General features: G+C 45.7%; 2 protein-coding genes and 1 long non-coding RNA gene across 3 annotated transcripts in view; 2 read left to right on the top strand and 1 right to left on the bottom strand.

Annotated features, from left to right (window-relative positions):
• Positions 1 to 2762, top strand: part of COPG1 (COPI coat complex subunit gamma 1) — a 29008-nt gene extending 26246 nt beyond the window's left edge. Inside the window, exons 23-24 of the mRNA XM_003906886.5 lie at positions 204 to 302; positions 2279 to 2762. Of these exons, the coding sequence (XP_003906935.1) occupies positions 204 to 302; positions 2279 to 2409 (230 nt within the window). The 3' untranslated portion in view covers positions 2410 to 2762. The remainder of the gene's footprint in view (positions 1 to 203; positions 303 to 2278) is intronic.
• On the bottom strand, positions 2592 to 3380 carry LOC103875918. The gene is made up of 2 exons (XR_634930.4): positions 3278 to 3380; positions 2592 to 3143 (listed from the first exon to the last, which is right to left on the bottom strand). It is a non-coding gene; the product is annotated as an uncharacterized LOC103875918 (long non-coding RNA).
• Positions 3139 to 13606, top strand: part of HMCES (5-hydroxymethylcytosine binding, ES cell specific) — a 29606-nt gene continuing 19138 nt past the window's right edge. Inside the window, exons 1-2 of the mRNA XM_003906883.5 lie at positions 3139 to 3900; positions 4681 to 4886. Of these exons, the coding sequence (XP_003906932.1) occupies positions 4704 to 4886 (183 nt within the window). The 5' untranslated portion in view covers positions 3139 to 3900; positions 4681 to 4703. The remainder of the gene's footprint in view (positions 3901 to 4680; positions 4887 to 13606) is intronic.

Genomic DNA, 13606 nt, shown 5'->3' on the forward strand with positions numbered 1-13606 from the left:
ATGCCACCTCTGGCGTACTTGCCGTTCAAGATCTTTGGGTACTGTTGAAGTGCTTATACCTTTTCTCTCCAAGGATCCAGGGCCATGTCTGGGGCACATATGTCAAATGCCATTTCATTAAAAGCCCTTCAGAACATGGGGGAGTGGTGGTGGCACAAAGGGCAGACAAGATGGCTTAACAATATTGGGATTTCTCACTATAGAGGCTGTGGGTAATATTGTGAAGTTCTTGGGAATGCACCCTTGTGAGAGGTCAGACAAAGTGCCGGATAACAAGAACACCCACACGTTGCTTCTGGCTGGTAAGTGGCATTTCCAGGTGGGGAGGGCCTGGATAGCTTACAGCCTGGATGTCCACTGGATCCTGGGCTAAGGACTTAACTGTAAATACGGGGAGTCAAAATTCACAGCATTTAAAATTCGCAAACTATAAAATAATCTGCAGCAAAATGTTTCCTCCTTACCTTGGCTGCCAGCCATTGAGATTCCCTTCCAAGAAACGACCAGTGTTACTATTACAAACAATGCCTGTATAACCTTGCAGTTATTTTATTGCTATAAAAGCTAATAGGAACACATTTCCTTTTATTAACTCAAATGTTTATGTACAAATGGTATATTGTCCTGCAATTTGCTTTTCACTTTACGATGCATCTTAAGAGATCTTTCCTGCCAATATGTAGAGCTTCCTCATTCTTTTTAATTGTGGTAAAATATACATAAAATTCACCATTTCAGCCATTTTCAAGTGTGTGGTTCAGCGGCATTAAGTACATACACTATTGTAAAACTATGACCACTATCCATCTCCAGAACTTTTTTCATCCCAAACTGAATCCTTTTTTTTTTTTTTATAGCTGCTTAGTATTCCATTGTGTGGATGCACCACATATTCTATGGAACAGCCGCTACTGATGGAACATTTAGTTTGATTTCAATCTGTTGCTATTACAGATGTTACAGTAAATAATCGTGTACACACACACACAATTTACTTTGCATGTGTACACTGAGAATATCTGTAGGATAAATTTTCCAAGGCATCACCAGGTCAAAGTGATTTGTGTTTCTCATCTTGATAAATAACTCCAAGTTGCCTTTCATAGAATTGTATACCTTTTTTCCTACACTGTGGACAACACAATATGTTACCACACTTTATGATCTTTGCCAGTCTGTGTGGACAATGATATCTTAGTGTAGTTTTTGTATTTTCATTGAAGTTAAGTATCTTCTCAAATGTTGAGGCATTTGTATTTCCTTTTCTGATCACTGTCTTCATATCCTTTGTCTTATTTTCTACAGGGTTGGCTGAGTGTACCTGCACTCATTCTCCTTCCCAGATTACTTACTAGCAAACTCCAGAAATAGCATTTTATATGTAAATTCTTCTGTATCTTTGTTTCTCTAAGAGATAATGACCTCTGCCCTTTTTTAAAGGACAATACAATTATCATATCTAAAACAGTTAACAAAAGGAAATGGGATGATTTTTTTTGGCTAAGTGTTTATAAACAGGGTTGAAAGGAGGCTCTGCTTCAGTACCCTGTCTACAGCTGACAGTTTGTAGCCACATTGAAACAACCCAGTCCCCTGGGTCTTGCAGACACCTGCCCTGTGGTTTTCTCGTGGTGGGGCTGTCCCCTTCATTTGTGCTGTCAGATTCAGCCAACATGCAAGAGCCTATGTGACGTCAGATACGAGCCTTTTATGTCCATCAATCCATTTGAACTTAACAGAAGCCTGAATATGGTATTATCATCCCCGCCGTTTTGTAGTTGAGGATACCGAAGCCCAGAGAGACAGTGACTTTTTTTTTTTTTTTTGAGACGGAGTCTAGCTGTGTCACCCAGGTTGGAGTGCAGTGGCACAATCTCTGCTCACTGCAACCTCCGCCTCCCGGGTTCAAGTGATTCTCCTGCCTCAGCCTCCCGAGTAGCTGGGATTTCAGGCGCCCACCACCATGCCCAGCTAATTTTTGTATTTTTAGTAGAGATGGGGTTTCACTGTGTTGGCCAGGCTGGTCTCAAACTCCTGACCTCATGATCCACCCACCTCGGCCCCCCAAAGTGCTGGAATTACAAGTGTGAGCCACCGTGCCCAGCCGAGAGTCAGTGACTTTCACAGTGAAATCCCTCACTCAGGGATTTCAGCCCAGCTCTCCTGCCCATTTCACTACACCACAGCTGTCTTGATGGGCTGCTGCAAATGCCATCCTTAGCCTGCCCTGTACAATCCCTTCTGCCGTATATACCTGTACTTCTGTCTTCCCTTCTAGGTGTGTTCCGGGGTGGTCATGACATCCTGGTGCGCTCCCGGCTGCTGCTTTTGGACACAGTGACAATGCAGGTGACAGCCAGAAGTTTGGAGGAGCTGCCAGTAGACATCATCTTGGCATCTGTGGGATAAGGGGCCAGCCTGCATAGGACCTTATGCCCTTCCCCCCCAACACTACCTGGAAGTTGTGCCTTCCTCCTGAAACTGGCGGAAACCCCTTCCCAAGCTTCTGTATTCAAAAACAATTAGGAATCATTGCAGATTTTTTTTTTTATTCTGCCCCTACCCCCCACCCGGGACTACTTGGGGGTGCCTTTTTTTTTTTTTTTTTTTAATAGGGAATGATTTTAGCTTGTCCTAAATCTTGCTATCCTCCCTTCCAGGAAAGGGACATTGTAAATGAATAAAACATTCTCGACTCCTCTTGAATTTATCCCCCAAGAAACCATCTTATCCCTCTAATAAATCAGCATGTATTTATTGAATGATTGCTACACCTTCCCCTTCAAGGCCTCCCCCAAGAGGCAGAACGCGTGCCCTGTCCCCCTTGTACCCACAGCCCTCTGGCTGTTTTAATCCTGTGAGGCAGGACCCTCTCCCCGTCATCGCTGTCCCAGCACCAAGCCCAGGGGTGGGAGCGGTACAGGTTGGTTGAGTGAATCAGCTAACAGGCACTGAGTTCCCACTCCCTCCCACTCGTGCTTCTTCGCAACGCATCCTCCTCTGGTAGTCGATAAACGGAGGCTCCAAAGGGCTTGGGTCCTGTGGCCGTTCCAGCATCAGGTCCTATGTGGAGTGTGCCCTGGGGTTTCTGCTACCTGTTCAGCGAATCAGCATAGGCGAAAAACAGCCCTCTAGAGTATTCTCTGTTGGTTGCAGATAAAGAAATCTCCGGTTTAGGTCCCAAGGGGAGCAGGCTTTTAAACTCAAGCCAGGTTATTTTACCAACTTTGAGGCCAAAGTACACCCGTAAGGACTGTTTTAAAAATTTGGGCCTCACCCTTAGAGATTCAGCTGGCGGGCTGGGGTGCGGGGACAGAAAAGGCTCATTCTAGTGTACACCATCGTTTGAGGGCTAAGTGCGCGATTCCTGAAAGTTCTCCAGACTTCCATTTATTCAGTGTTCCTCCATTTTTGCCTCGCACTGTGAGACGGCTGGCAGGACTTTCGTGAAGTAAGGAGTGGAGTTTCCTGGTTTCCCGCCTTCGATGACCCTGTGCCCTAGACTCAGGGCGGCGGGAACCTTCCCCGTCGGCGGCCCTGAGGCGCGCTGGGGGCGGGGAGGAAGGTTAACCCCGCCGGGGAACGGCCAATATGGAAGAAAGTGGAGTCCCGAGAAGCTTGGGATGGATGCATTCCCCAAGGCAGTCACTGTCTCCTGGGGAAACGGGAAAAGATTCATCCCAAACCGGAAGGGAGAAGACGCCGCCTCCGGTGCCCGAGGGTGCGGAGAGAACCAAGGGCCCCCCCCAGGGGGCGGGGCCTAGCGCCCGGAGCGCGGGCTGAGGCGGGGCTGACGTGAGGGGCGGTGAGGCGGGCGGCCAGAAGGGAGCTGAGAAGCGTTGAGGAGAGCCAAAGGAGGTGACGCGAGCTGAGGGAGGTGAAGCGTGCTGCCGGGGCGAGGTGAGGGGAGGGAAGGCGACGCGGGCGGCCGGGGTGTGGGGAGGGGAGAGGAGGGGAAGGACGCGACGCGGGTTGACAGAGGGGAGCGGAGGCCCGAGCGACGCGAGGCGACGCGGAGAGGGCGGCCTGGGCCCAAGTGAGGCAACTCGGGGCGGTGGAGTCTGAGGGCCGGAGCGGAGGGGAGGGGCGAGGGATTGCGGCCGGTGGCTGGGGGCCACCTGCTCCCCGAGAACCGGCCCCCGCTCCGAGGAGCAGTGTCCGGAGCGGGATCCGCGGCCCAGTTTCGCGGGTCGGGCCCGGGGACGCTGCGGGCGGGAGGCGGGGATTCTGCACCCCGGCCCCGGGCCGTCCAGTGACCGCCCTCGAGGTAAGCGGGTGCTGGCAGGCGTGGGGCGCTGACCCCAGCGGGGACTCGGGGGAAGGACCGGGAGTTGGGGGCACCGAGTCACCCGGAGGAGGCGACCCCTGCTAGCTGCGCTTGCCCTGCTTGGTTGGACCGTGAAGCCCCCTCCGCTGCGACTCTTCCCTGCGCTCAGGCAGGCTTTTGCAGAGCTCCTCTGGGGACTTGCCTCAGTGCCCTGCACGGAGTTGGGCAGTGAGCTCAGGGAGCGAAGCAAATGGGCACATCCTTGTCCTTGTGGGACTTCTTGGGGAAGACTTTAGACTGTGGTCACGGAGGGGCACGGCCCTGTGGGAACGGAAAGAGAAGGCGGGGACTCAAGGAATAAGACCTAATATTTGAGATATGTAAGCCTTTTCCTTACCTTTTGTAATTTAAAGGTTGCGAGGGACGGTGTTGAAGAATGTGTGGGCGAACATCCTGTCACTTACCTAGAGATGTTCTCACGAGAGCTTGCGCCTACCAGGATCGGCGGGGCCAGCAGCGGCTCCCGGAATGGAGAGACCCTGATAAGTACTGCCCCTCTTACAACAAGAGTCCTCAGTCCAACAACCCAGTGCTTCTGTCTCGACTGCACTTTGAGAAGGTAACCAGCTTTGCACCATGCTAGCCCCTCACCCAGCCTCGCGATGGTTATCTCCTATTTGGTTTGGTGTGTGCTCAGCCTCTTGGGATGATATTAAAAACCAGCGTTTACTGCTATATTCTGACTTCCCGTTGAGAACCTCTCTAGACCTCATGAAAGAAGTTTTATCAATGGCTTCTAACACTGGTAAAGACGTATTTTTCAGCATTTTTCAGGCTCAATTTAAATGCCTTTGCTATACATGGCATACTAGCCTTAATATATGCCAAATTTATGCCAAATTTATATGAGCTTTGTGTTTTAAAATAGCAGCTTTCACTGATCATCAGGGTCATTGGAATATCTTTAAAAAATAGTAATAAAAAAATTTAAGGCCAGGCGCCCTGGCTCATGCCTGTAACCCCAGCACTTTCGGAAGCCGAGGTGGGAGGATCACTTGAGCTTAGGAGTTTGAGACCAGCCTGGGCAACATAGGGAGACCCCATCTCTACAAAAAATAAAAAAATGAGGTGGGAAGATCACTTGAGCTGTGGAGGTCGAGGCTTCATGCAGTGGTTGTACCACTGCACTCCCACCTAGGTGACAGATCAAGACCCTGCCTAAAGAAAAAATAAAAAATTTAAGAATATTTCTATGCCCCTTACCAGGCCAGCTTAATCAGACTTTCTAGGCCCAGGACAGGCTTAAGATCAGTTAATTTAAAACACTTCTAATGTTTCTTGAACATTGAAAAGTTTTATTCTTTCTGCTTGTGTTTTCAATATTTTTATGTTTGTCTTTTACTAAAGCTAGAAACATGTATTTGGTTTGGTTAGCTGAAGTTTAATTGCATTCATTGTGTTTATAGTATTTATCCCTGTAGTGTTGGAATTACCAGTCACTTACGTTCATGTTTTAGTTCTTTGCCTTATCTCCTGAAAGTGTGTGTGTCTGTGTATGTGTGCGTAATAAAAATGCTTCATTCTAGAAAGTAATAGTTTCTCTATGTCTTAAATATTTTAAATGACCTTGACATGTTTTTTAAAATCATGATTGTTCGCTGGGTGCAGTGGCCCATGCCTGTAATCCCAGCACTTTGGGAGGCCGAGGCGGGCAGATCACGAGGTCAAGAGATCGAGACCATCCTGGCCAACATGGTGAAACCCCATCGCTACTAAAAATACAAAAATTAGCTGAGTATGATGGCATGCACCTGTAGTCCCAGCTACTTGGGAGGCTGAGGTAGGAGAATCGCTTGAACCCGGGAGGCGGAGTTTGCAGTGAGCTGAGATCGTGCCACTGCACTCCAGCCTGGCAACAGAGCGAGACTCCATCTCGAAAAAAAAAAATTGTGATTGTTTCCTTCCTGAATTTTGACCCTATTTGATCCATAATGCCAAAATCACTTTATAAAGTTGGTTATACCTCTGGTACATACTCTTTAAACTTTTGTGATAATATGGTAGTCAAAAAGGACTCATTTCTGCATTATAGGGTATCACATCATTTTGAAATAAAGATAACAGGCTGGGCATGGTGGCTCAGGCCTGTAATCCCAGCACTTTGGGAGGCCAAGACGGGTGATCACCTGAGGTCAGGAGTTCGAGACCAGCCTGGCTAACATGGTGAAACCCCGTTTCTACTAAAAATACAAAAATTAGCTGGGTGTGGTGGCGGGCCCCTGTAATCTCAGCTACTCGGGAGGCTAAGGCAGGAGAATCGCTTGAACCCAGGAGGCAAAGGTTGGGGTGAGCCGAGATTACGCCACTGTACTCTGTCCGGCCTGGGCAACAGAGTGAGACTCTGTCTCAAAAAGAAATAAAGATAACAAATAACGTCTGGGTGTGGTAGCTCACGCCTGTAATCCCAGCATTTTGGGAGGCTGAGGCCGGGGGGATCTCTTGAGGTCAGAAGTTCGAGATCAGCCTGGCCAAAATGATGAAACTCTGTCTATACTTAAAAAAAAAAAAATTGTGGAGATTGCAGTGAGTCAAAAATGTGCCACTGCACTCCAGGCTAGGTGATTCAGTCTCAAAAAAAAAAAAAAAAAGGATATCAAATAACATTAATGTTCTTGGTTGAATAAAGCCATTTATATGAAATAGTTATTTTTGTGTCATTTTTAGAGGATGCATACTTCCCTGTTGAAACTTTTTGTTTTAAATGAGAGAGGAATCAAAATAAAATACCCTGGAGAACCTTGAAGGGGAAAAGAGAACATAAAACATATTTCAAAGGAAAGCATAATTTAGAGTGAGAATAGAGAGCAGGATTAAGTGTATGAGCCTGACTGGGCTTAGTGGCTCATGCCTGTAATCCTAGCACTTTGGGGAAGCTGAGGCCAGAGGATTGCTTGAGGCCAGAATTTCAAGACACCAGCCTGAGCAAATGAGACCCTGTTTTTAACAACAACAAAAAGAGCCTTAGTCATTTATATGACCTCTTTAGAATTATAGAAAGTTAGCTGGAAGAAAAATTTGTGTAACACATGTAAAGATAGAAGTATAGAAAGATTATGACTTGTCCTAGGTTACCTAATCAGTGAGGGACAGAACTAGAAGTGAGATCCAGACCACTGTCCCCACTCCAGTGGATGCATCCTGGAACCAGCAATGGGGAAGGTGGAGCTCCTAGCAAATACAGCCCTCAGTTGGGCCAGTGGTATGAATTTGCTGATACAGTATTTGATTTCACATCTCTAACAAGTTTTGTTAAGATTGCTAGGGTTTCTTAATTTTGATAATATTAGGTATCTCATTTTTCTCAAACCTATAAATTATAAAGCAAACTTAGAACCATTTTAGCAGTTCATTCAAATCATCAACAGCCTGCATATGTATATAGATTGCAACATTTTCATTTGAAACCACAGATTTGCAAATTACTTCCTCTTTCATTTATCCACCCCAGTGCTACCAGCTGTTCTGTTCAGAAGTCCAAAAGGGTAGATAGAGGAAAGATGACTAATACTGAGCAATGGTTTTAGTATTTTGGCTTTTCAACTACTTTCTATTTGTCATTCTCACATTCGGGTTTGGTTTACAGTTGTCAAGTGTACACTTTCAAAGATGATCAGTGGAATTTGTGAGAGCAGAATTCTCAACCTTGACACTATTGACAGTTTTGGCCAGGGTAATTTTTTGTTGTAGGGAGCTATTCTGGGCATTGTAGAGCGTTTAGCAACACTCTCTACGTGCTAGATGTCAGTAGCATCCCCCACAGTAGCATCCCCCAGATCAGAACAACCAAAGATATCTCCAGATACCACCAGAAGTCTGGATGATGGGGAGGGGTGTGTTAGAGTTGTCCCGTACTGAGAACCACAGATTTTTCCATATTGTTATCTTGCAAATTTCTGATGAAAGATCATTTAGTTGACCATTGTGTAATGTTGTCTCTTATTCTCATTTATGCACTGAGCTGGGGGTCCTTCTGCTTGGAAGACTTTTTTTTTTTTTTTTTTTTTTTTGAGACAGGGACTTGCTGTGTTGCACAGGCTGGAGTGCAGTGGTGCAATCATTGTTGCGGGAAGTCAGGGACCCCAAATGGAGGGACTGGCTGAAGCCGCGGCAGAACATAAATTGTGAAGATTTCATGGACATTTATTAGTTCCCCAAATTAATACTTTTATAATTTCTTACACCTGTCTTTACTGTAATCTCTGAACATAAATTGTGAAGATTTCATGGACACTTACCACTTCCCCAGTGAATATCCTTGTGATTTCCTATGCCTGTCTTTACTTTAATCACTTAATCCCATCATCTTTGTAAACTGAGGAGTATGAATGTCGCCTCAGGACCCTGTGATTGTATCAGCTGCACAAATTCTAGAGCATGTGTGTTTGAACAATATGAAATCTGGGCATCTTAAAAAAAAACCAGGATAACAGTGATGTTCAGGGAACAAGAGAGGTAACTTTGAACTGGCCGCCGGTGAGCCGGATGGAACAGAGCTGTATTTCTCCTCTTTCATAAGCAAATAGGAGAAATATCGCTGAATTCTTTTTCTTTTTTTTTTTTTTTGAGACGGGAGTCTTGCTCTGTAGCCCAGGCTGGAGTGCAGTGGCCGGATCTCAGCTCACTGCAAGCTCCGCCTCCCGGGTTCATGCCATTCTCCGGCCTCAGCCTCCCGAGTAGCTGGGACTACAGGCGCCCGCCATCTCGCCCGGCTATTTTTTGTATTTCTTAGTAGAGACGGGGTTTCACTGTGTTCGCCAGGATGGTCTCGATCTCCTGACCTCGTGATCCGCCCATCTCGGCCTCCCAAAGTGCTGGGATTACAGGCTTGAGCCACCGCGCCCGGCCGAATTCTTTTTCTCAGCAAGGAACATCCCTGAGAAAGAGAATGCACCCTGAAGGTAGGCCTATAGACGGCCTTGGCCTCTTTTTAAGGCGTCGTCCCATCTTTTATGGTCGAAGCTGAAGGGATGAAATAAGCCCCGGTCTCCTATAGTGCTCCCAGGCTTATTAGGATGAGAAAATTCCCACCTAATAAATTGTGGTCAGACAGGTTATCTTCTCTCAAACGCTGTTTCTTTTTTTTTTTTTTTTTTTTTTTTTGAGACAGAGTCTTGCTCTGTCACCCAGGCCTGAGTGCAGTGGCGGATCTCAGCTCACTGCAAGCTCAGCCTCCCGAGGTTCACGCCATTCTCTGCCTCAGCCTGCGAGTAGCTGGGACTGAAGCCGCCACCTCGCCCGGCTAGTTTTTGTACTTTTAGTAGGGGCCGGGGTTTCCCGTGTTAGCCAGGATGGTCTCGATCTCTGACCTGCGTGATCCGCCCGTCACCGGCCTCCCAAAGTGCTGGGATTACAGGCTTGAGCCACCGCGCCCGGCCCCAAACGCTGTTTCTTGATAAGATGTTATCAATGACAATGCATACCCGAAACTTCATTAGCAATTTTAATTTCACCTCATCCGGTGGTCCTGTGATCTCCCCCTGCCTCCATTTGCTTTGTGATATTTTATTACCTTGTGAAGTATATGATCTCTGTGACCCATACTCTATTCGTGCACTCCGTCCCCTTTTGAAAATAGCTAATAAAAACTTGCTGGTTTTACGGCTCGGGAAACATCATGGATCCTGCCGACATGTGATGTCTCCCCCGGACACCCAGCTTTAAATTTCTCTCTCTTGTGCTCTTTCCCTTTATTTCTCAACCCAGCCGAAACACTTAGGAAATAGAAAAGAACCCACGTTAAACATCGGGAGCCGGTTCTCCCGATAAATCATGGCTCACTGCAACCTTGACCTCCTGGGCTCAAGCGATCCTGCTGCCTCAACCTCCCCAACAGCTGGGATCACAGGCTTTGCCTTTTGGCAGTTTGAGGGGGAAGTTCTCACTATGTTGCTCAAGTTGGTCTCAAGACTCTGGGAGGCTGAGGCGGGTGGATTGCTTGCAGTTGGGAGTTCAAGACCAGCCTTACCAACATGGAGAAACCTGGTCTCTACTAAAAATACAAAATTAGCCGGGCGTGGTGGTGCATGCCTGTAATCCCAGCTACTTGGGAGGCTGAGGCAGGAGAATCGCTTGAACCTGGGAGGCGGAGGTTGCAGTGAGCCAAGATCGCTCCATTGCACTCCAGCCTGGACAACAAGAGCAAAACTCCGTCTCAATAAAGAAAAAACAACTCTTGAGCTCAAGGGATCCTCCCGCCTTGGCCTCCCAGAGTGCCAGGATTATAGGCTTGAGCTGCTGCCACTGGCCAGAAGGCAAATTTGATTCTGGAAGAGAAAGAGGATACTCTTCGTTCTCACAAACACACACAAATAGTCCTCATTATTCTTAGATTCCATATTTCCAAATTCACCTACTCACTAAAATTTATTTGTGAGCCCTAAATTCATACTTACTTCGCTTTTGCAATCATTGGTGCACATACAGAGAGGTGATAAATTTGAGTAGCTTGATGTTTCCAGCTGAGGTTGATTGAGGCAAAGCTCTGCCTTCTTGTTTCATCTCTTATGTTATAAACAAGTATCTTCTTTGCAGCCAGTTTAGTGCCATGTGTAATTTCACTGTTTAAAATGACCCCAAGCATAGTGCTAAAGTGCTGGCTGGTATTCCCAAGCTAAAGAAGGCTGTGATACGTCTTACAGAGAAAATGTATTGGATAAACTTTAGTCAGGCATGAGTTATAGTGCTCTTGGTCTTAAATTTGGTGTAAACGAATCAAGAGTAAGATTAAATTAGATGTCTTTAAACAGAAACACACATAAAACAAGGTCATACATTGATCAGTTGATGAAAGTGTTGTCACCAGAGGCTGTTAGAAACATAACCTTGCATTTCCCTAAGAGCAGCAGTTCAATACTCAAAGCAACTTTATGAAATCTAACTACTACAAATAATGAGAATCAACTGTTTGTGTGTATATATATGAAAAGACAGTTGACCGGTGCAGTGGCTCACGCCTGTAATCCCAGCACTTTGGGAGGCCGAGACAGGCAGATCACTTGAGGTCAGGAGTTCGAGACCAGCGTGACCAACATGGTGAAACCCTGTCTCTACTAAAAATATAAAATTAGCCAGGCGTGGTGGCACATGTCTGTAATCCCAGCTACTTCGGAGGCGGAGGCAAGAGAATCGCTTGAACCTGGGAGGCAGAGGTTGCACTGAGCCGAGATCGTGCCGCTGCACTCCAGCCTGGGCAACAAAGTGAGACTCCATCTCAAAAAAAAAAAAGAGAATTAATGGATAGAGCAGGCAGGATTCTGGAAGAAGCAGGACTGGATTTTATCAGGAGCACTGTGGAGGGATTAGCTTTTAAACAAAAGGAAGCCCTTCTCCTGAGACTGCCACTACTGATGATTCCTTTCTTCAGATTCCATCCTTTTCTGACTTCCTTCATTCTACTTTTATCTTAGTAGGTACTTTTACTTGGAACTCTGCCTTTACCCTAATTTCTTCTTTTAACAAAAATTTTTGTACCCCCTGGTTAAATCCTGTGCATTATATACTTTCTAAGAAACTTTATCTTCATGGCATTAATAGTCATCTCTTTATAGACAATTTTATGATTTGTTTTTAATCCTTACCTCAGAAAAATATTATACTACAATTGAGTGCCTACTCCATGCTACCCATTTTAACTATATTATCTTTCATTCTTCAAAATTATCCTACAAGGTAATTATTGTTTGTTCTATTTTTTGGATAAGGAAAGTTGAGGGCCCAAGAAATTGAGACTAGTCCAACCTCATAAGTAGCAGAGAAAGGTTGTTTGCTTGTTTGTTTGTTTTCTGCGTCACAGAGTCATAGAGTGCAGTGGCACAATCTCAGCTCAATGCAACCTGCACCTCCTGAGCTCAAGTGATTCTCATGCCTCAGACTCCTGAGTAACTGGGATTACAGGCACACGCCACCACGCCCAGCTACTTTTTGTGTTTTTAGGAAAGATGGGGTTTCGCCACATTGGCCAGGCTGGTCTCAAACTCCTGACTTCAGGTAATCCGCCCACCTCAGCCTCCCAAAGTGCTGGGATTACAGGCGTGAGCCACCATGCCTGGCTCAGAGTAAGGATTTTTGAACCAAGATCTCCTTACAAAGACCTTGCTCTTCCCTCTATACCAGAGATTGGCAATCTATGGTCCTCAGACCAAACCTGGCCTACTGCCTGTTTGTATAAAGTCTTATTAGACCACAGCTACTGTGGTTTGAATGTTTGTGTCCTTGAAAAATGTGTATGTTGAAATCCTAACCCCCAAGATGATGGTATTAGGAGGTGGGGCCTTTGGGAATCAGAGCCTTCATGATTGGGATTAGTGCCCTTATACAAGACACCCCAGAGAGCTAGCTCACCCCTTCCTCCGTGTGATGACATAGTGAGAAGGCACCATCTGTGAAGCAGAAAGTGGGCCCTCACCAGACACCAAATCTGCTGGCACCTTAATCCCAGCTTTCATAACTATGAGATAAATCATACAGTATCACTTGTGCCACATTCTGTTGGTTACAAGCCCATCCAGATTCAGGGAATGAACATAGATTTCCAACTCTCAATGGGAGGAGTGTCAGATTTTACAACCATTTTTTGAAAACTGCCACAGACTTCTCACTAGTATCAGAAATTTAACACATGATCTTCATAAAACCTTTAATCAGCATTTTTTCTTCTCTGTTCAGTAGTACCATCATTATTTCACTCTTCTGGGCTTGAAAACTTAATCATCCTGCTTTTTTTTCATCCAAATCCATTTGTACTACAATTTCTTTCTTTTTTTTTTTTTTAATCTTTTGGATGTCACTGTTTTTCTTACTGCCATCACCAGACCCCTGAACCATTGTAGTAACACCCCAAAATGCACTCTCTGCTCACTGGTCTCTCCCAACCCAGAGTGTACTGTGCCATGAAGAATAATGGGTATGTGCTTCTTAATCTGTAGATTTCATCAAATTATCAAGGGGCCCATTACTTTAAAAAAATTTGACAACCATGTGTTGGGAGTCCCCAAGACTGCCCCCATATTTAGAGATTCATTAGAAGGACTAAGCATATAAGGCATATTGTGTATAAGGTTTATTAGTAAAAGGACACAGAATAGAATCAGCCAAGGGAAAAGACCCTAGTAGAAATCTGGAAAAAGTCGTGCACAGGTTTCCTTATGTTCTCCTTCCTGTGGGAGGATACTCCAAGCATGTCATTTTCTCCAGCAACGAAAAATGTAGTAACGTATGTACAGTGTTTTTTTTGTTTTGTTTTGTTGTTTGTTTTTTTTGAGAGAAGGTCTTGCTGTATGG

This window comes from Papio anubis, chromosome 2, assembly GCF_008728515.1.
Source record: "Papio anubis isolate 15944 chromosome 2, Panubis1.0, whole genome shotgun sequence".
In the NCBI taxonomy this organism is placed as follows: domain Eukaryota; kingdom Metazoa; phylum Chordata; class Mammalia; order Primates; family Cercopithecidae; genus Papio; species Papio anubis.